The 23,634-nt window shown below is 44.1% G+C and overlaps 1 protein-coding gene and 1 long non-coding RNA gene across 2 annotated transcripts in view; one reads left to right on the top strand and one right to left on the bottom strand.

Annotated features, from left to right (window-relative positions):
* Positions 1-20,361, bottom strand: part of MBD2 (methyl-CpG binding domain protein 2) — a 58,850-nt gene extending 38,489 nt beyond the window's left edge. Inside the window, exon 1 of the mRNA XM_026715052.2 lies at positions 19,658-20,361. Coding sequence (XP_026570837.1) covers positions 19,658-19,773 — 116 coding nt within the window. The 5' untranslated portion in view covers positions 19,774-20,361. The remainder of the gene's footprint in view (positions 1-19,657) is intronic.
* LOC148127445 (uncharacterized) overlaps positions 1-23,634 on the top strand; it is a 475,162-nt gene that overhangs the window by 104,534 nt on the left and 346,994 nt on the right. The window lies entirely within an intron of this gene.

The following is a 23,634-nucleotide window of genomic DNA, read 5'->3' as shown; positions in this document are numbered from 1 at the left end:
AGCTATATAAAATTACAAAAGACAGTCAGAATGAAAGTCAGCTAGATTTCAGAACAGACATTTCGAAACTGAACTGCACCAGTTAGTTTCGAACACATGTTTATTCAAATCTAAAACTAACCTTACATTCTTTTCCAGACCTCTGACTAAAAACAGGATTGTGTTAACAGGTTTCCTGTGAGGATTTTTTCTTCTTCTTAAAGCACAGGGGCCAAAAGGGGAGAGTTTTCTTTGAGTCATGCTTGACTTCCGATGACTTCATCAACACAGCCATGAAGCTTTCTTGGCAACCCTCCATCCCTCCTTCCATCCTCCTCTTCCGCCATTTTCTTCCACTTCCTTTTCTTGTTTTCAGTCCCTTAGAATTCCTTAGTCTCCCATCTAAGCATTAACCAGGCTCCATCTCATTTAGCTTTTGTGTGGTATGGTGGTCTAGAGGTAGAGCTCTTGCATTACAACCAGGAGGCTGTGAGTTCAATCCTAGGTAGAGGTAGATATTTTTCTCTCTGGGCGCACTGAGAATATCTGCTGAACAAAACTCCACATTGGTGTCAGGAAGGGCATCCGACCATTAAAACACTCCCCTAGCTCCATTCAGTTGCCCAGACTCCACCCCGCAAGGGATTATGGGATCGTTAAATGAAGATGATGAATCCTGTTGAGCTTTTATAGGATCCGCCAGAATCAAATAAGTAGATCCTCCTCTGCATTTTCCCACAGATGCAAGGTTCGTTTTTAGGGGGGGATCATCCAAGTTTGATCCATTCATTGCAATGGTGTTTTGGAATGGATTAAAAGCCTAACTGCATTTCTTCTTACTTTGCACATGCTAATTAATTTCCTGCTGTTTTCATAGCCTTTTCGGCTCTGATCAAATCTACCATGTAATCTTCAATGGATTTCTCCTAAAATGGATACACTGGGTGGTGGATTCTGGCGGCTGAAGTCTATGTGTCTTAAAGTTGCCAAGATTCACCTAATCTCAGATTAGGAAGAGATACTTGGCAAATTGTCATTTTATCTCCAGACTTCAAGAAAGGTTCTGTTGTTTCTAAGATGCATTGACAAGGTCACCCAAGTCATGTAGCTAAGCTACCCAAGCATGCACAAACTTGTCAAGTTTACTCCAGTGTTTAAAATGTAGATATTGTGAAACCCATCCAGCTTCCATAAAGCGTAGGACGACAATCCAAGCATCTTCTCCTAATAAATCTTTCCTCTGAAGCCCCTTCAGGGAGTGACCTCCAAGGAATAGAGGAATATTCTCAGTTTCTGATGCTTATTCCCTGAGCTGCTATAAAAAACAGTGCTGTGTAATGCTACCTTATCAAGGGCTCACAAAGATCCCTGAGCTATCCCTTAACATGTCATTTACAACCAATTTTGGTTTATTTAACAAACCATGGCTGAACGCAATATATGAATTCAGCCACTAGGTGGCTTCTTAGCCTCAATTACATTGTAGGACAGGGGTTGTTTCTCCATCTTGACAGCTTTAAAATGTGTGGATTTCAACTCCCAGAATTCCCTAGCCAGGTTGCTAGCTGGGAAATTCTGAGAGTTGTAAGTCCACACATCTTAAAGGTGTTAAGGTTAGGAGTACAACTTGATAAACATGCATGAAATCTTTGGAATACTTCCAAGCATTCAACAAATATTATCCTGGCAATGTTACAAATAACTGAACAAGAAAACCCGCAATAGAAGTTGACACTTATTAAGTAATAGCTGACATTCTTTGTAAGTAAAAAAAAAATGATTGGCCCCTCAAAGAGCAATTATAAAATAAAAAAAAAGTAAAAAAAAAAGACAGTCCGGGTTCAAGACCTGAGAGCTGCACGATGGGGTGAACTCCCATTCCTGGCTCCACCTCCAGCCAACCTAGCAGTTCGAAAGCAGCATGCAAAAATGTCATCAAAAAAGCCCAACAAAGAATGTTCTTTCTTTGCCAACTCAGAAAGCTCAAACTGCCCAAGGAGCTGCTGATCCAATTCTACAGAGGAATTATTGAGTCTGTCATCTGAGCCTCTATAACTGTCTGGTTTGGTTCTGCAACCCAGCAGGACAGACACAGACTTCAGAGGATAATTAGGACTGCAGAAAAAACAATTACTACCCACCTGCCTTCAATTGAGGGCCTGTATACTGCAAGAGTCAAAAAGAGGCCTGTGAAAATATTTACAGACTCCTCCCATCCTGGACATAAACTGTTTCAACTCCTTCCCTCAAAACGATGCTATAGAGCACTGCACACCAGAACAACTAGACACAAGGACAGTTTTTTCCCAAACGCCATCACTCTGCTAAACAAATAATTCCCTTAACACCATCCAACTATTTACAAAGTCTGCACTACTATTACTGTTAATCTTATCATCTCTCCTTATCACCCATCCCCTCCCACTTGTGACTGTATGACTGTAACTTTGTCACTTGTATCCTTACGATTTATATTGACTGTTTCCTAGTATGATTTGATTGCTTACTGTATCCTATGACTATTATTAAGTGTTGTACATTATGATTCTTGACTCTTGACCAATGTATCTTTTCTTTTATGTATACTGAGAGCATTTGCACCAAGACAATTTCCTTGTGTGTCCAATCACACTTGGCCAATAAAGAATTCTATTCTATTCTATTCTATTCTATTCAAATGCAAGTAGATAAATAGGTACTACTTTGGTGGGAAAGGTAACAACTCTCCATGCGCCTCAGCGTATAGTCATCCTGGCCACATGACCATGGAAGTGTCTTTGAACAACGTTGGCTCCCTTGGCTAAGAAATGGAGTCAAGTACTGCCCCGTAGAGTTGGACACTACAGGACAGGAGAAACCTTTATATCCAATCCTCCCGTTAAGCGTACTTGTTGGAAGCCAGTTGGGAAGGTCACAAATGGCAATCACATGAACCCAAGATGCTGCAGCTGTTGTAGGCAGTTGTGAAGTACCCAAACTTTGACCACGTGACCATGGGGATGCTCCAACGGTCATAAATGTGAGGACAAAACATGTCACTTTTTTCAGTGCCACTGGCACTTGAAATGGTCATATAAATGAAGGTTTGTAAATCAAGGGTTTCCTATAACGTGCTGCCCTATGGGAATCTTGAATGTAGGTAGGCATGTCCTGGTTAAAATAGTTCTGTGCTTCTCCCCCCCCCCCCGTCTCTCAATTAGTTGGCTAAGAATCAGCATTACAAGATATGCAGAGATATTTTGCAAGATGAAGAAACACATCTCTAGGAGAACGCATCAAACAAGCCTCAAACTGCCTAGCTGGCACTTTATTTCAAGTTTTTTGGCAGAACACGTCATTGCTCAAGGCTCTGAATTGAATATACCCTGAAAAAGTTTTGCTTTTTCCATGATGAATTCCATTATCAGAAGTCATCCTTGCTGCAGCTTAAAACACATATTAAGAACTGGGTGTATTTTTTTTAAAGGTTCCTTCAGTTCAAATGTTCTATCTGCCCAGATTTTTTCCTCTTCAACCAACATCTTTAGCAGTAACTGTGTAAGACATGAAATACTACAATCCATTTTTCCCCCTTCTTCTTAGTGTTTTACCACAAGTGCAGATACCACTTTTTCATATCAAATGAGTATTCAGTAACTTGCCCAAAGTCACCCAGCCAGCTTTCATATTTAAGGAAGAATTAGAACTTACAGTCTCCTAGTAATTGGCCCAAATCAACCATCCAGCTTTCATACCTAAGATGAAACTAGAATTCATAGTCTCCTGGTGATTTGGCCAAAGTCACTCAGCTGGCTTTCACACTTAAGGAAAGACTAGAACTCACACTCCCCTAGTTTCTATCCTGGAAACCTCAACCAACCTCAACCACTAGGCCACTGGTGGTGAACCTTTTCACCGCTAAGTGCTGAAATAGGAGCGCACGTGTGTGCACATGCCGGAAACTGGAAGAGCAGCTCCCTGGTGCGGTGCGCCACAAACCGGAAGCTCAGTTCCCTGGCACACGCATTAGTGCTGGTCACCTGCTTTCCAGTTTCTGGCACTCCCACGCACATGAAGACCAGCTGGCCAGTGCACATGCTCACGCCGGAACCTGGAAGAGTAACAGGTGACAGCTGGCATGTCCAAAGAGATAGCTCTGCATGCCACTTCCAGCACGCATGTCATAGGTTCACCATCACAGCACTAAACCAAACTATCTCTCTTGTAACCCCCAAAACTTTGACCTGATTTAACACAATTTCTTTAACTTTGTTTTGATGAACAAATCCTAACTGGTTAACATAAACCAGTTTATAAAAACTCTATAAAGGCTTAGTAAGACCTTGCCTAGAGTACTCATCCAGTTTTGGTCACCACACTATAAAAAAGATGTTGAGACTCTAGAAAAAGTACAGAGAAGAGCAACCAGGATGATTAGGGAACCAGAGACTAAAACATATGAAGAATGATTACACAAACTGGGCATGGTTAGTCTAATGAAGAGAAGGACCAGGGGAGACAGGATAGCAGTCTTCCAATATTTGAGGGGCTGCCACAGAGAGGAGGGAGGGGTCAAGCTATTTTCTAAATCATGTTGGGAAAAATTGTGGGAGAAAAATTACAAATTAACAATGTCAGTAGCCTACAAAGAAAATCTGTACAAAATGTTTTACCGTTGGCATTTACCCCTGGCAAGATTGGCCAAAGTGTTTCCAAGTAGGTCAGCAAAATGTTGATGTAACTATAAACAAGGAACTTACTTTCATATGTGGGGGAACTGTCCAAAAGCAAGGAAATACTGGCTTAAAGTAAAGAATGGGTTAGAAGAAATTACTAAACAAAAAATTGAGATGAAACCACAACTATTTCAATTGGGCATATTAAGGCAAAATACCTGCAAATACTTCAGTACGTCAATGTTACATATGATAACTGTGGCCAGAATTGCTTTTGCTTAAAATTGGAAATAAGACAACACTCCTTCTGATGTAATGATAATTAAAAAAGGGTTCCTAAGTGTGCAGAGATGAATAGGTTAACTATGGAATTAAAAGACAGAGAAGAAACGGAATACTATAACACCTGGAATGTATGGTACCATTGGTAGGAAAATAGACGTAAAGTTGTTATATGAAGAGTATATAGGAGTTATAGTAAAAAATACTGTATACATATCTGTAAATACTGTTATACGTTAAAAGTAGGAAAAACTATATAACACATAGAATAGTAACAATTATGTCAATATGAGTGAATACATACCTGAATGCTGTAATGAGTGAAATTGTGTTTTAATGGAAATATAACTAATAAAAAATTACTTTGAACAAAAAAATAGTCTGGTTCACCCAACTGGTTAGGATATGGCCAGGTCCCCACCACCAGCTGAACTACAAACTATCTCATCTTACTTTAGTGTCCTTAGAACCTAGATTCTGAAACTTAAATCATGGTTTACCTGCTACAATGGCAGGTTTGCACAAAAAACTACGCCAAAATCAAACAAACCATATTGTAAGTAGGACCTGCATGGCCTGGAGCTGAAACCAAAAGTTCTTGAAACTGTTACACTTTGTTCATCCATCATTATAAATTAGTAAGCTGTGTGAACCAAGCCATTATCAGCAGCATTAGAAATAGAAATAAAACAATTTACAAGCCTTGTTTTCCTCTTCCCATCATATTTCAACCCAGTTCTTAAACATTTATATATTCATGTATTTGTATCCCATATTTATTATTTTTACAAATAACTCAAGGCAGCTAACATAACTAATATTCCCTTTCTGGGAATATAGAGAAGGGGCACACAATCCTGATATGAGCTGCCCTTGTCTTCTTCTGGGATTTTTCTGAGTCTCTTGCTGGGGGAATTCCTAGTGGTCTCCTATCCGTGTACAAGCCCTACTTAGTATTCCATGATCAGCCAAAGTTGCCTGGGTGCTCCTACCTGCCTGTGTTTTCAAGCATCACCTTTACCCTCAATCAGCCATGATACAACTGGTGGTACTACAAATTTAGAGTGAGTTCTCACATCAAAAACTTGTACAAGCAAACATAGGCTAGGTGAGTCTTAGTACTTTCTTATGCAGGAAAGGTCTGGATTATTTTAATGATGCCAGGAAGTGGCACCAGACCTGATGAAGAAAGGAAATATATGTATATATAACCATGCTTGGTTTGTGGGTGTCTTTAGTTTGCGATGTTGAGGAGCTGTGCTGGGATTTTTCAACACCCCATCGCATCTAAAGTTTTCAAGAACTTCTAAAACTTTTTGGGAGGGAGGTTCAAGAATAAGGAAATAAATGAAAAGTGGAGAAAGATGGAAAGTGTGGAATCCTTGATACTCTCTGAGCTTGGTTGTTTTCTTGTAGACATCTCATTACCCAACTAGGTAACAACATCAGTTGTAGAAGAGAGTGTTTCAGAGCTTGGTTGTTTTCTTGCAGACATCTCATTACCCAACTAGGTAACAACATCAGTTGTAGAAGGGAGTGTTTATATATCAGTGGCTTACCCTGTCAATATTGATGGGAGGGATCTTGGATTCTTGATTGGCCTGTTTGTTTGCTGTTAGTACCATTAGCTTGTTTGTTGTTAGTTCCATGATTAGGGCATTGTTGACTTCTCAATTGTTGGTCTACTGTTGATCTTGGTGTTAATCTCTGCTCATATGGGCGTTGATTGCTGGTCGGGAGGTGTTTTTGGAGTGTGAACAAGACCATGTACATGCACACACCCTTTCTCCAACTCCTATAAAGGGACAAAGCGGCCGCAGCCTGTCGCCCCATGTCAATCACAGCTGAAAGCTGAAATACATCCATTGGAAAAAGCCTAATCCCTGAAATTAATTCAGAAGTGGGAGAGAGCTCCAGAGAACCCTTGTCCCAACCAATGAGAAGAGGAGAAACTTCTGATTCTTCTCTCAATGCCTTTATGATAAGACTCTTCCCCACCCCCAAACAGCCAAGAGTTGGCTTTGGCAGACGGTCAACTTTCCAAACGGACTTGCATCACACAAGGCCACAGTGGTGAGATGATGCCCGAAGTTAGCCAATGACAGGCTGGCTCATTTGCATATGTCTGGAGACATGAGGAGGGTGTGTGTGTGTGGCATGACGCAAGACAAAGGCAAAAGTAACCTTGGAAGGTGGAGATAATGAGGGAGGGAGGGAGGGAGGGAAGAGTTTGGGAGATGAAGGGCACAGCCTTGTCTCTCTTCCCGGAGAGACGCCCAGCTGCCTGCCAGAAATCTCTTGATTGGAGGCCAGGATGCCCAGGCATCGTTTTAAACCACTTGATGGTTGACAGAGCAAAAATGGGACACAAACATTTCTTTTCCTAGGAGAACAAAGTGTGTGTATGTCTGCTAGTGTGTGTGTGTGTGTGTGTGTGTGTGCGTGTGCACGCGCGTGCAGGCACACGTGCTACCAACCGTTGGTGCTAAACAATAGCAAGCGAAGCCTTGGCTAGCGCAGCTGCTTATAAACAGGGGTGCAAAACGATCAGAGAAGTAAAGCACAGATGCTGAGCCCAGACTATTTGCAGTTCTATGGTTCTAGATCACAAATCTAGGGCAGAGTTGGAATTGCTGTGAAAATCAAGAGGTCCTGCAGGTTTCTGTCAAGAGGGATCTGTTTGCAGCTGGGAGAGGCAGAGGTTTAAAAAAAAACATCAATGATATAACTGAATTTGAACTGTCCATTAGGTCTGTCAAACTGCCCCCATTGTGGGAGAAGATCCTGTTCCCTCATCAAATTTGTCAGTGCGATACACTAGCTTTCTCGAAATGCAAGCCCTATCACCCACCTACCTACCTTGCTCCTGCAAAAGGCCAGTTGTGTTAACTCTGACTTTTAAAACATTGGCAAGGTCATCCAATTCCCTCTTCCCATCATATTTCAACCCAGTTTTTAAACATTTATATATTCATGTATTTGTATCCCATATTTATTATTTTTACAAATAATTCAAGGGTTGAATTGGGTTCGTCGCTTCAGAGCTTCTTCCTCCCAAAGTTTTATTTTTCTCCAATCTTCCTGTTTTTTGGTACTCTCCCTCCCAGGTCGCCATAGGTTTGGCGTTTCTCAACCTCAGTAATTTTAAGACTCATATTTTTTCAACTCCCAGAATTCCCCAGGGTGGCTGGCTGGCTGGCTGGCTGGGGAATTCTGGGAGTTGAGGTCTGTTGCACCTTAAAGTTGCTGGGGTGGAAAAACAACTTCGCTACTCAGGAAAAGGGTCAGTGGGGATTTTTCTGCATCCTCCTGGGACGTAACTGAGATATAGAAAACAAGGAGGCTGAGAACATCTGAAGAGAAGCTTGCACAGTGATAAACAGGTACCCCCTCCCAAAGCCTTTAGTCAAGTCCTACACTTAGACAAGAAAAACCAAAAGGACTCATATAGACTGGGTGAAACCAGGCTCAATAGCAGTAACTGTGAAAAGGATCTTGGAGTCTTAGTGGACAACCAGTTAAATATGAGCCAGCAGTGTGCAGCCGCCGCCAAAAAAGCTAATGCAATCCTAAATTGTATTAACAGAAGGATACAGTCAAGATCAAGGGAAGTACTAATACCACTCTATAAAGCCTTAGCAAGACCACACCTAGACTACTGCATCCAGTTTTGGTCACCACATTATAAAAAAAGATGTTGAGACTCTAGAAAAAGTACAGAGAAGAGCAACTAGGATGATTAGGGGACTGGAGACTAAAACATATGAAGAACGGTTGCAGGAACTGGGCTTGGCTAGTCTAGTAAAGAGAAGGACCAGGGGAGACATGATAGCAGTCTTCCAATATTTGAGGGGCTGCCACAGGGAGGAATCAGTCAAGCTATTTTCTAAAGCACCAGACAAGGAATAATGGATGGAAACTGAACAAGGAGAGATTCAACCTGGAAATAAGGAGAAACTTTCTGACAGTGGGAACAATCAACCAATGGAACAGAAGTTGCCTTCGGAAGTTGTGGGAGCACCATCACTTGAGACTTTCAAGAAGAGATTGGACTGCCATTTGTCAGAAAAGGTGTAGGGTCTCCCGCTTGGGCGAGGGTTGGACTAGATGACCTACAAGGTCCCTTCCAACTCTGATTATCTGTTAAAAAACTTGTGTAGGAAGTCCTCGGCTTACGACCACAACTGAGCCCAAAATTTCCACTGCTAAGCCAGGCAGTGATTCAGAGGTGGGATGCTCCTGGTTCGGCTGAGCTGGTAGCGCCAAAGATCATCTGAGACTGAACCAGTTCACTCAGACAATCTGCCGTTGGGCCCACCTGCCTGCCCAGGCTCCCATACTGACTTTTATTGCCTGCTTTTGAAACGCAACTGCTTTGCGCGGCACAGCAGAGTGCCGCATGTCAGCTCCTGGGAGACAGGATTGCAGGAGGTGAGTAGGAAAGCCTCTGCGCATGCGCAAAGCGCGCGTTTGGCACGGGCATGCACACAAAGTGTGTGCATGTGCGCAAAGTGCACCCACCAAGCCACGCCCACCGAACTGGTGGAAAACCACTTTGAAACCCGTCCCTACAGTGGATGAATGAGCTGTGCCACAGTATATGATGTATTTTGCCAGAGTTAAGTAAATCCCTGCAGTTGTTTAGTGAATCATGCGGTCGTTAAGTGAATCGGGCTTCCCCCATTGATTTTGCTTGTGGGAAGCCAGCTAGGAAGTTTTTTTAAAAAAAAGTGATCACATGATCCCAGGACACGGGAACTGTCATACATTCCAGTTGCCAAGCGCCTGGATTTCAACTGCATGGCCCTGGGGATGCTGCCACGGTCGTAGGTGTGAAACCTGTCCCTTTTTGAGTGCCGTTGTAAGTTCAAATGGTCACTAAAGAATGGTTGTAAATAGAGGTGGTATTCAGCCAGTTCTGGCAGGTTCTGGAGAACCGGTAGCAGAAATTTTGAGTAGTTCAGAGAACTGGCAAATACCACCTCTGACTGGCCCTGCCCCCATCTCTTCTCTGCCTCCCATTGAGTCCCAGCTGATCAGCTGGGTCTTCTTTGGTTGCTCTGCACAGGAGAACAGAGCTGGAAAGCAGGTTAGCGGGGTGGGGAGGGAATGGAGATTTTGAAGTATCCTTCCCCTGCCACGCCCACCAAGCCACGTCCACCACACCACGCCCACCAAGCCATGCCCACAGAACTGGTAGTAAAAAATGTTGAATCCCACCACTGGATGTAAAGATTACCTGTAGCTCAAAGCAAGAATGCCACTGTCCTCACACCCCATAAGATTTTCATTCTTCAATTTTGGGAATGAAGAAAAAAAAAGAAGGGTGAAAAATACAGCTGAAGAACATCTTGGGCCATCCTATAAGAAACTGTGCTTCACGCCTCTTCACATTTGTGGAAACATGTATTTTTTAAAATGGAAACCTGGAGGAAATACCAGGCTGACATTATACAGATGCCTGGCCCACACAAGAATATTCCCTGTCTTCAACATTTTAGTTTCTACTTTTGACTAAAGAAAAGAACATAATGCTTGTGTTTCCACATGGAAACTGCTTCTGAATTTTGTGCTTGATGTGGAAAAGAATGAAACTGTCCTTGTAATCTTCTACCTATGAAATCCCTGCTCCCAAATTCCCAGGCACTGAAGGTGGCGGCCTCGAAGCTTCCAAATAAAAATGACTTCCAAGGCTGACATTATTACGAAAAAGGCTGACATTATTATTTGGGGTTTTACCGACTAGACCGATAGATCTTTATAGAAATGGCTTGTTCATATATTAAATGTCAGCCAGTGGTGGGATTCAAATTTTTTTTGCTACCAATTCTGTGGGTGTGGCTTGGTGGGCGTGGCAGGGGAAGGATACCGTAAAATCTCCAGTCAGAGGTGGTATGTGCCGGTTCTCCGAACTACTCAAAATTTCTGCTACCGGTTCTCCAGAACTGGTCGGAACCTGTTGAATACCACCTCCGATGTCAGCATTCCAACTAACCATCTTCAAACCAATAAACTCTGACACAAACATTTCCTCAAAGTTCCATTTTATTAGAGTGGTCATATTGGCACATCTGGGAAAAACCGAATCTGACAGTTCCAGGTTTTCCCTTCCGAAAAGAAAATCAGATTCATCCCCTGCACCCATCAGTCCATCACATGGCCCAATCAAATCTTCGTCCCAACAGGAGAACTCCCTCCGTCCACTTTTCTCCAGATGCAGGGCCACATGTCCTTGTAATCTTCTACCTATAAAATCCCTGCTCCCAAACTCCCAGGTACTGAAGGTGGCAGCCTCGAAGCTTCCAAGTAACAGATGGCTTCCAAGGCTGATATTATTATGAAAAAGCAAAACGTTGTGATTTGATGTTAATGCCTTATTTTACTGTAACAGAGAGAGTCAGGGGTCAATGCTTCTTTTTTTCTCTTCCCCTTATCTTTCCTCACTTCTCTTTCCCCTTCCCACCCTCCTCCACTGATTTTCTGTTTACTTTGTATTTCGTATTTTATAATACGACAAACATTGATCCAGCCATTTTATTCAGGTTGGAATAGCAGCTGCAGGCAACACCTTTCGCCATTGGTCAAAGAAATAAGCTTGTCTTGATGATAACCAAATGGAGGGATTGTGATCTCACGCTGGAATGCTTGATGCTGAATGAGATAAGTATGGGATGTGCTACATGCCTAGAACAAGGGTGTCCCACCTTGGCAACTTGAAGGTTTGTGGACTTCAACTCCCAGAATTCCCCAGCCAGTCATGGGGTCTGGAGAATTCTGGGAGTTTGAAGTACACAAGTTGCCAAAGTTGGAAACCCCTGGCCTACAATGAGCATTTTAGTTTTAGGAGCCTTGGTGGCACTGTGGTTAGAGTACAGTACTGCAGGCTACTTCTGTTGACAGCTGGCTGCCTACAATTTGGCAGTTCAAATCCCACCAGGCTCAAGGTTGACTCAGCCTTCCATCCTTCCAAGGTGGGTAAAATGAGGACCCAAATTGTTACATGCAATAGGCTGACTCTGTAAACTGCTTAGAGAGGGCAGTAAAGCACTATATAGCGGTATATAAGTGTAAGTGCTATTGCTATTTCGTATATGGCAACATTTCTATACTTTCTACCAATGGGCCGACAGAGGGAAAACACGTACATTTTTTAGTTAGGAACCATGTCGCTCTTGAACTACCTTCACAACAGAATCAGAACTGGAGGAAGTAAATTTAACACCAGTCCTTTGACTTATGACCGTTGCAGCATTCCCATCAGAGGTGGTATTCAGCAGGTTCTGACCAGTTCTGGAGAACCAGTAGTGGAAATTTTGAATAGTTCGGAGAATCTGCAAATACCACCTCTGACTGGCCCCGCCCCCATCTAATGTCTGATTCCCAAGTCCCAGCTGATTGGCTGGATCTTCCTTTGTTGCCCTGCACAGGAAAACAGAGCTGGAAAGCAGGTTAGAGGGGTGGGGAGGAATGGGATTTTGTAGTAAATTTCCTCCAGGAGAGGGGAAGGAATGGAGATTTTACAGTATTCTTCCCCTGCCACACCCGCCAAGCCATGCCTGCCAAGCAAGCCATGCCCACCAAGCCACGCCCACAGGAGCAGTAGTAAAATAATTTGAATCCCACCACTGATTCCCATGGTCACATGATCAAAATTCAGGCCTAGTTGTGGCATTCTGGGGTCATGTGACCACCATTTGTAACCTTCCCAGCTGGCTTTCAACAAAGTCAGTTGGGGAAGACAGATTTATTTAATGACCATATGACTCACCTACAGTGCTTCGCTTAACAACTATGGCAAAAAAAAAATGGTTGTAAAATCACCTTGGTTAGCAATGAAACCCAATTATGGTCATAAGTTGAGGACTATCTGTAATAGTCTAACCTCCAGCTTATAGCAAAGTAATACCAAGTGGCAGGTCCCCCAAGAAATGGTTGCCCAAAAAAACTCCCAGTAGGAGCAATTTCACCTGGAAAAACATTTATGAGTTTCGCAATCATCCAGGTCACAGCTGTCCCAAAGGTGCTTCTTCAAGAGGTAACTGGACTTTCTTAACCTGGGAATGATTTAACCTGGGAACCAATTACAGGAAGTCCTCAACTAACAACATTTCATTTAGTGACCATTCGAGGCTACAAAAAAGTATGAGCATGTTTCACACTTATGACCGTTGAAGCATCCCCAAGGTCACGTAATTTACATTCAGATGCTTGGCAACTGGTTTCTATCTACGATAGTTGCAGAGTCCTGGGGTCACGTGATCCCATTTTGCAACCTTCCGAGAAGCCAAAGTCAATGGAAAAGCCAGATTCACTTAACAACCGGGTAACTAATTGAACAACGGCAATGATTCGCTTATCGAATGTGGCAAAGTAAGTCGTAAAATGGGGCAAAGCTCACTTAACACATTTTTCACTTAGCAACATAAATTCTGGGCTCGATTGTGGTCGTACGTCGAAGACTACCTGTAATCCATTTTTTTTTCACCCGAAACTTGTCTTTGAAGACAGACAAGTACACATTCCTTTTCTATATGTGGGGAGCAAGACTTTTTCACATCTAGCCTGAGCTTCTCTAAAGGAACCCCAATTTCTCCAACCTTCAAGGATTCCTCCCCATTTTTGCTGCACTTCCTGAGAACAGTCTGATTTCTTTATACCCTTCTTTAAATAGCAACACCTACAGGTAGTCCTTGACTTACAACAGTTTGTTTAGTGACTATTCGAAGTGTGACTTATGACCCTTTTTCACACTTATGACACTTGCAACATGGTCACATGATCAACATTCAGATGCTTGGCAACCGACTCATAGTTATGACAGTTTGCAGTGTCCCAGGGTCATGTGATCACCATTTGTGACCTTCTAAAAGCAGGGGTCTCCAACCTTGACAGCTTTAAGACTTGTGGACTTCAACTCCCAGCATTCCTGAGTTAACATGACTGGAGGAGGAATTTTGGGAGTTGAAGTCCACAAATCTTCAAGCTGTCAAGTTTGAAGACCCCCCTGAGTTACAACTACTATCTTAGTCCTTAATCCATCCTTGCTGTCTCTCTGAGCAGCACCTGACAGATTTTCTTTGGTCTGTGCTTGGAAACTAAGCAAACTTGGATCCATCCGTAACCTTCCCAGGAAATCAGCAGAGAATTCCAGGGCTGGAAAGTCAGCAGGAATGTTGAAAACCATCCCAGAAGGAAACAGTGACACACAGCGCTTGTTCTGTGGCCAAGAAAACTCCATCATGCGATCTCCAGGACTCCAGCTCAACTCAACGAACTCTTTGCCTTTAATTGTTGCTAGCTATGGAATCCTGGCACTGATCCAATCTAGGCTGAGAATCCTCCCACATTGTTGGAAGACTGGGGTGAAAGCAAGCTGACTCAGAGGAATAATGGCGTTGCCTGAGGCTACCTAGAGGCTACCTAGAGAGTTTTGGGCAGAAGGAAAACTTGAACTTTAATCCTTTGTGATTCATAATGAATAAGAGAGGCCTAAACTTGCCTACCTAAAATAAATGTTTCATACATCTGTAGAAATATCTTGAGGGTTGCAAAGCCATGAAATCATTTTTTTTTTCCCAAAGTGACTCCATGGAGAAGGGCCTTGGTGGTGGCAAAATATCTTGTTTGGTTAAGGGAAAGGTGATAATTGCAACCTTTGGTGGACTTTTTACTGAAAATGGGGGTGGTGGTGAACTTTGAACTACGGTTTTGATGAATATGGGGAAAGAGATAAATCATAGAGAGAGAGAATATAAAATAAGAATGTATTTATAACTGCTGTGAAGATTGGAAGAAGCAAAGTATACTGTAAAACTCACATGTTCTCAAAAGTCCAAATAAATATGCCCATTGGGTTAAAAAAAAAGAGAGAGAGAGGATTTCTGCTGCAAACTTGAAACAGACAGGTAAAAAAATGAATGTTTTAAAAACACAGATCAACTGCACCCTACGTATATGTTCTATAATATTTGTGTTTCACACGCTAGCACAGAAAGCAACCGTGTCCAAAAAGCAGCATGGAATTCTGCATGAAGACCAAAATAAAAATTGATCTTGCTCTGAACCCTAATTCTCAAAGTCTGGATTTAAACACCCATGCTTAACTCTAGTCGACATAATCATGGATTATTGAATAAACTAGTAGCAAAGCAATGTTAAACAGGGTCAAACCATATTAGTAGACCACAATACTACATTAATAATGAAAGGCTAGTTTTACTTTTTACAGTTGCAAATGCCTAAGATGTGGCTATTTGTAGAACCGCCTTATCTCTAATAAGCTGAGACATTCTTAAATCCTTTTTGGTCTTGGTGTTTCAACTGTAGACCGTTGAATCTGAATATGTCCCTTGATCCAAAACTTGTAAATAATCTCCTGTCTGACTCTCCCAGTTTTTTAAAAAGCTGATTTTCATTCTAGGGATGCAATCAGTTAAAAAAATACTCACTCTATTTCATTTGCTTTTGGAGTGTTTTTGTCTAGGTTGCCCCTAAAATGTTTCTGATTATCTTAAAGCCTGGAACAATTTCATTACTAGAATGGCAGATAATAAGTTCCAGTCCAATCCAACTTAGTAATAAGCAGATGGATAAATAAAATTGATAATAAATGTTAGTAAGTTAACTGATGTAAGGTGGACTATTAACTGGAGAGGACGACAAATGTTGAGTATTTGGCTGCAGAGTGCAATGGTTTCTGAACATCCAAAATGATGTGCCTGGATGATGCTCTAAGTCACACATATGTAAGTAGGCCAGAAAATCTGTACTCTCCGACCTTTTTGGCTTGCTTGGGCTGCACTCAGTGAAGAGAAATTGTTTCGGGCCTCATGTAAAGTGTATAATATAGTTCATGTATATGAACCACATCATAATGTTAAATGTTTATGTTCTTGGGAGTGGCGCATTACTGGCTATCCAGGGCTGCATACGGCCTGTGGTTTGGACATGGCGGTTTTAAACGGTTCTGAGCTCCTTTTAAGTTTCTGTTTCCCCACTTTAAAATGGAAAGTTAAATTCAGTGCCATGCTGGAGAAACTCGAAATGACAAACAGAAGTTACAAATCGACCTTTTGATACCACAAGATGCCCACCTCCAATTAATAAGGCAAGGATGCTGGTTTCTCAAAAGAGAAGGAGAGGACGTTTGGCTGGAACAAGGTAACCTCTCTTCCAGGGATCTTGTGTTAAAGCTGTCTTAAAACTTGACAGCTTTAAGATTTGTGGACTTCAACTCCCAGAATTCCTCCTCCAGTCATGTTAGCTTAGGAATTCTGGGAGTTGAAGTCCACAAGTCTTAAACTTGCCAAGTTTGAAGACCCTTGAGTGGTTCTGAAGGTTTGGCTCCCCAGGTGCAGAAGCTGCAGGGTGTGCGGTCTGACAGCCACAGGAAAGGCAGCTGCTACAACCTCAGTGTGCAGTGCGCATGCAACAGGACAGATGAAAAAGTATGTGCTATCACACCTGCCTTCCTGCCTTCCAACAAAAAAAAAAAAAAAAACCAACCAGTTACAGTTTTGTAAGTGTATCCTGAACAGAGTTCACAGTTTCTTTGTTTTCCTCTCATGTTTACGAAGGACACAGGTGCAAAATCCAATGTAAGCTTGGTATACTAAGAAACACACTAAACAGTGTATCTCAAACTATCACAAGAACAGCTTGAATGAACTTATATCACATCGCTGCCACCAATTCCCTGTTCAGATAAGGTACTTTCTTTCTGTGTTGTATTTTAAATACACACTCACATCCAAATACACACAGCTGTAAGCAGTAAGTTGCAAGTAGAGAAGGAAAGCAATTTAGCTGTTTCTTTTCCAGCTATTCCTTCAGTAAATATTACTTGCAAGAAATGTCCCAGGAGGGGAGGAGAGAGGAAAAGAGGGGAAGGGAGGGGAGGAGAGGAAGAAGGGGAAGGGGAGATGTTGGGTTTTGGGAGACACTGGTAATATAAGGTTTAAGTAAGTGTTCCATTCACCCACCCCCCAAAAAACTGCTTCTTTGTACCCAACTGAGCACCCAATTCCTTTTTATTTATTTTATTGATTATGTTGATCTGCAGTAGCAAAAAAATCAGGAAGAGTCTGATAGCATCTGACACATTTTATCACAAGGCTGAAGTTCCAAAAACACTGAGACCTTTTAAGAAAATCTGTTCATCAGAAAATATGTTACTCCCAGTTCGTAAGCTATTAGTAAAGACAGAACGTACAGCAATGCCACTAGTCTCAGCCACGGTAACTGGCGAGGATGGAGCTGTTTTCAGTTGGAAAGTGAAAGAGAAATTATCAAGTTGAAAATCAAAGTTGAAGGCCCTTTCAAGATCAGATTCCAAGGTGTTTTTTTTTCTGCCGTGCTCTCCAGCAGATAATAAAAATGGAGGAACACCCAGCCTTGGATTCCAGCCCACAAGAGCGAAGAATGGAATCATGGGAATATTATACAGGATTCCCTTCAAGCAGGAACAAGAATGCCAAGTTCCTTTGGTTAGCCAGACCTGCAATGAAGGTTGGTTTTTTTTGTTTTTTTTTTAATGTACCATCCAAAATTGGGGAGTGTCAGTTCAAACCTCAACAGTGGTACACCAAGGCTCATGGAGGAAAGAAAACCATGGAGTACTGCCTTGGGCTGAATAAGATGAAGTAGGACTGCCTTTGAGTATTAATCTGGGTTCCAGCAAGACGCTTCCCTCGTTTACTGAAGTAATCCGCTGCATTGTAAACTAACCAAACAGGCTGAGTTTGCACAGCTTGCTAAGCCACCAACTCCTGCCATCTACAGTGAGACCAACCAAGCGTGGCAAGCTGTTAGGCTTTAACTGTCTTGGTTAGGCTTGGGTGGGTGAGTGCAGAGTTTTCATACGGGTCACCAAGCACTCGGTGAGGCTTATGTTCCAGGAAAACCTCCCACTCTCCCCCCCAAACACCCAGCACATTGGCGAGGGGGGAGGGAAGAGGCCCGAGTGAACAGGACAGGAGGAAGACAGGAGTTTCCTCGTGGCCTCTCTCCTAACCCAACCTAGGAGAGCCACATGTCCTGGACTTCACTCCACAAACATTGCCAAGTTCACCTTATCAGGCACAGACTGCTAGGTTTTTCATTGGAAAAGGTGGCTGTTTTTTCACAGCGAGCTTCTCGGAGCTATAAATGGAACTATCCAAATAAACAGAGAGGACAAAAAAAAATATCTTTCCCCTCCCCTCCTCCCCCACTCCCAGTAGCCAGGCTGGACTATTAACTCAGGGGATATAGTAGAAAACACGTGGTCTCAGACATCATGAACCAAATGGAAAGAAATGAAATTGAAAGCACCTTCTTTTTGTCTGCCAAAGTTTCCCTTGCTGGATTAAAATGTTCAAAACGTGCAGTTCACTCAACCAGCCAAGTGGCTTGGAAAATCCAGCCTAATGCATCCCCCCCCCGAAGAGCACCACCGCACCCACCACCGGGGTGAGGACAGACGGAGGCTTGCCTCCCAACTCAACCCAACCCTCCCTCTCCTTTACCAGCTTTTTAAAAAACCTGGTTCCCCTACTTGGCAAGCAGAACAGCAGCCCAGAAATTTTATCCCGCCTCTGTCCTGCCGCTCATAGAGTTTGGAGAGGAAAGTTGAGGTATATCAGAGTCAGAAGTTTAGAAACTGTAGAGGCCAACCTGTGGTCTGAGATAATGCAGAGCCTGGCTAAATCTATCAGATGGCCCTTGCAGCCAAGAGGCTGGGAGGCAGAAAATGGGTTTATTTTCCCAAGGCAGGAAAATGGAACTTCAAGGAGGAGTGGATCGGGTGGTGGTGGTGGGGTTGAAGTAAAAGAAGGGAAAGGAGTGGTACCCGAAGGGAGCGATGCTGAGGAAATCAATCCAAGGGGGTGGAAAGGGAAAAACAGACCTATCTATCTATCTATCTATCTATCTATCTATCTATCTATCCATCCATCCATCCATCCACATATACATATATACATACATACATACATACATACATACATACATACATACACAGATATATACAGATATGTAAGTATGTATATATATACCCTAGGTACAAGTCTGGGGACTAACAGGCTGTCTCGCTCAGTGCAAAAAGTTTTAAGTTCGGAAAATTAGGAATGTCAAAAAAACCGTCCAGCTTTCCTGAAAGTTACGAGTTGCTAAACTTTTCCCCACTGATCCCCAGGCGCCTGAAAAGGAAAAGTGTGTGTGTGTGTGTGTGTGTGTGTGTGTGTGTGTGAGAGAGAGAGAGAGAGAGAGAGAGAGAGAGAGAGGAGGGAGGGAGGGAGAGAGAGAGAGAGAGAACTAGTAATAGATGTATAAGAGAGAGAGAGAGAGAGAGGGGAGAGAGAGAGAGAGAGAGAAAGAAAAAGAGAGAACTAGTATAGATTTATAAGAGAGGGAGAGAGGGAGAGAGAGAGAGAGAGACGCGGAGACGAAAGGCTTCTTCGGGCGTTCCAAAGCGCCGCTTCACCCAAAAGTTGGACCCTCTCCGGGGACGGGCCCCTCTCTAGCCATGCTCAGAGGCACCCCCGCCGCTTCTCCTCTGGCAAAAGCGAGAACCGGAGCATTTACGAAACCTCCTCCGGGGTTACGCCCTGACTCAACCCTGACAGCTCCAGCTTCCTAACGCAGGCGGGGAGGCCAGGTTCCCCGGAGTGGAGGAAAGGCTAAGCCCCGGGCTCCCTCCTTCGGCCCCAGACTTGCTCTCCTCTCCCCCCACCCACCCCCCCTTCTCCTCACAGCCGGCTCACCTGAAGTAGTAGACATCGCTCTTCCCGGCGCTCAGCCCCGATTTGCGGATGACCTCCTCTTTCTTCCACCCGGGGGGCAACGCCGGACAGTCCACTCTCTTGCCCCGCTTCTCCATGCGGTGGGTTCGGGGGTGCCCCTCGGCCAGAGACGGAGGAGTCGAAGCCGGGGAAAGTGAGGCGCCCCCGAACCGAGGCCTGCTGCTGGTGCTCCTGCTCCTGTTGCTGGCCAGCTCCTCGGCCCCTTCGGCAGGGGCGGAGGGGAGAGGTCGGCGGGACGCGCGCTGCCGGGCAGGCGCGTCGGAGCGGCTGTCCAGAGGCGGCGGCGGCAGAGGGAAGCCGTGTCCACCCGGGACCGCCGCCTCCTCTTCGGCGTCTGCTGATGCTGCTGCCGCCGCCGCCGCCGCCGCCGTCGAGCCCTTTCGGCCAGTGCCGGGAGGAAGAGTCGGGGCTGCGCGCGCAGGGCTTCCCTTCGGCCAGGCGGCGGCGGCGGCGGCGGCGGCGGCGGCGGAGCAAGAGAAGGAGGAGGCGGCGGAGGCGGCGGCGGCGACAGCGGCGGCTGGGGGAGGGGCGGTGGCTGCTGCTGCTGCTCCTGCTGCTGCTGCTGCTGCTGCTGCTGCTTCCGTAACTGAGCCTCGGAATCCGTGTCATCGGCGCTCGGAACCTCGGGGTCATAGAGCCCGCGCCGCACAGCCAAGGGAGGGGAGGAGAGTGGGAAGGATGACGGCGCGCCAGCCAGCCAGCCAGCGAGCCGCCGCGCCCACGCCCGGCCCAGCCCCCTGTCCCAGGCAAGGCAAGGCAAGGCAAGGCAAGGCAAGGCATTCCCGGCTTCCTAAGACCGCCCCCCCCCCGCCCTTCTTTCCCCTCGACCCCGGCCCGCTTCAGACTGGAGGGACGCCGGACGATGCTGCCCGGTTGCTTCCAAGCCGACGCCTTCCTTCGGGGACGGGCTTTAGGCGCCTTCGAGGTCGGAAAGTCTGGAATTCCTTTTGGCCGGGATTGAGATTTTTTTTAAGTTGAAGTTCAAGCCTTCGTTGTCAGAGGACAACCTGTGTGGAGTGAGATTGGCTGAGCCTCCCTTCGTGCACACGCACCCAACCCCGCCAACACAATACAACTCTAGAATGGAATAGAATGGAATGGAATGGAATAGAACAGAACAGAACAGAACAGAATAGAATAGAACAGAATAAGGAATAGAATAAAATAGAATAGAATAGAATAAGGAATAGAACAGAACAGAAGAATAGAAAAGAATAGAATAGAATAGAATAGAATAGAATAGAATAGAATAGAATAGAACAGAATAAGGAATAGAATAGAACAGAATAGAATAAGGAATAGAATAGAATAGAATAGAATAGAATAGAATAGAATAGAATAGAATAGAATAGAATAGAATAGAATAGAATAGAATAGAATAGAATTCTTTATTGGCCATGTGTGATTAGACACAAGGAAATTGTCTTGGTGCAAATGCTCTCAGTGTACATAAAAGAAAAGATACATTCATCAAGAGTCAGGAATCAGAAGGTACAACATTTAATGAAAGTCATAGGGTACAATAAGAAACTCCCAGGGAAGTCAGTGAATCTAACTAACCCAGTGAATCCTACTAACAAACACACAATCCTAATTGCACCATGCGAATTTTATTGCACGTCGCGCCCTGCAATCGGAAAAGGCAGGCGTGCGCGGGTTCATGTGCAGAGTTCTTTTTCTCCTTAGATTCCCCCCACCCCACCCCCGGGACGCTTAAGAGTCCAATGTCTTTGGAACTGAGCGGAGGATGAAGACGATGAAGATTGTAACTTTTAATCCGGACTTTTGAGACGGTCCAGAGTAGCTCTTTCTTTCATTGCCCATAAAACTAAAACCAATAGATTTCACATGATCTAAACTAAAATGAAACTTTCGAGCAGAGCTTCTTGAGAGTGGGTTCCCTGCCCCCCCTCAACTTCAGAGGCTAATAATCGGGGAGAAAGAACAGAGTTGCGATTGTCAAGAGGCTCTCTGACCATGTCCAAAGTACTCTCCCCGATCACCCCTCCCCCCCCAAAAAAAAACCCACCATCCTGAACTGGATCTAATGGGTGCAATTGGGACGTCCTGAAGAGCAGTACTTTTCGGGAGTCCAGATTTATACATTAGAAACGAAAGACCGCGTGGGTGGGCCGAACCCACCGAACTTCAGCCGGGAGCTGCCACACGGGACCTCAAAAAGGCGCGGGGAGAACCTTGAAATGTCACGAGCTTCCTGTTGCGAAAGTTTCCGGGCAGGAAAATTGTTCCCGGATCCTTCAGCAGAGGCCGCGGTGAGAGGTGCGGGGGAGGGGGGTCATTTGAGGGCGTAGCGAGCTCTTTCGGTGGTGATAGACTCGCAGGACCGGCGCAGCGTGCAACATGCTCACATTGGTGCAATATAATATCATGTAATGTAATGCACATATATGTATAGAGGATTGTGTGTTTGTTAGTGTGATTTTACAGGGTTGGGGACTTTTTTTTTCCACTGTGAGTTGAGATGTATTTATGTTGGGGGGGGGACGTGCACTACTTGAGGCTCAGCCAATCTCATTGTACACATGTTGTGCATTGACAATAAAAGATTGAATTGAATTGAGTTGAGTTGAATTGAATTGAATTGAATTTGAATTACAGAGGCGCGGGAAGAGAGAAGAGAGCTAGGCATGTAAAGGTTCGTGGGGAAGGATGACGGATCCCCTTCTCTTTACATCCACCCTCTTCACGGATTTTCAAAAAACTAGTTAAAGGCCTGTAGAAATGCCAGAAGTCGGTCTCCTTCCACTTGAAGGTCATTTAATGCTTCTAAGTGGCTCAAAAGGCAGCTTTCAAGAAGGGTAAGAGGTCGAAAGCCGTTTAAAAGAAGAGAAGCGATCGGCGAAGCTGAATGTGGACTTTCGGGAAAAGGCGCTTGCTCGGCAAACTTTTCCCTAACTTGGCTCCCTCTGATGTGTATTTGGCTCCCGTGAAAATCAAAACGCTACTCCGGAGAAGTTAGTTTCACGGGCTGCTATTATACAGTAGCTTAACGCCAGGGGGGTTAAGACTCACCTGTTGAGTTTCACCTGTTAAGTCAGGGAAGAGCTTTATAAAGTTGTCGTACGAATCCAGTTCCTTGGTAACGTCGAGTTCTGGAATATTGTTTCAACCCAAAGGTACTTTTTTCCAAAAGGCAACTCGACTTCTTGGCTTTTTTTTTCCTTTGAAAAGTTTTACTTCTTCCTTTGATGCCTTTTCAAAGAAAAAGAAAAAAAACCAAGAAAGTCAAGTTGACTTTTGGGAAAAAGCACTTTTGGGACAACCGTGACCTGGATGATTGAAAATTTCCACAGACAACTCAGAAAATGGGTTAGTTGATTCAATAACCGGATGAAACTGGTTGTGTGAACACACTGGCACACTTATGAACTAGCCATATTTTAGCCCTAGTGTATCGTTAGGGCTAATTTCTGATTCTTCATATTCTCCAAACCCAGAGCATCCTTCACTGTACTTGGCGAGGTCCTTATAATAGGCTAACCCATGGTTTAACATGAATAAACCACATTGGCTGGATGTACCCAGCACACACACGTTTTGGGTTGATGTGCGGTGGGAACCCAAATACTGAAATTCCCATTCAGATTCATTTATATATTAAAAAAAAAAAATCCGCGCTGTCCTTTTCTAATCAAAAGGATACAATTTTGTTCTTTTTGTTTCTATTCCCGAAAATAAAGTGTTGCCAAAGTCTCCGACCACAGTTCAACTTTGTATTTCGTTGCGAAACGGATATTTCCTAATATTAGAAAGGAAGAGGGATTCTCCCTCTTTGGGGTGGGGAAATTAATAGCTTTTATTCACCACCGTATATTCTAATAGCACACCAACGAGGCACTAGGCACCCTGGCCCTCTCAGACGTGGTTATCTCTTGTTAAGAGACAGATGGCTTTAATCCCTTTCACTTTCTTAGAAA

This window comes from Pseudonaja textilis, chromosome 2 (assembly GCF_049901715.1).
Source record: "Pseudonaja textilis isolate UNSWEBS1 chromosome 2, rPseTex1.2, whole genome shotgun sequence".
NCBI lineage: Eukaryota > Metazoa > Chordata > Lepidosauria > Squamata > Elapidae > Pseudonaja > Pseudonaja textilis.
This window is presented reverse-complemented; position numbering and strand designations above follow the sequence as displayed.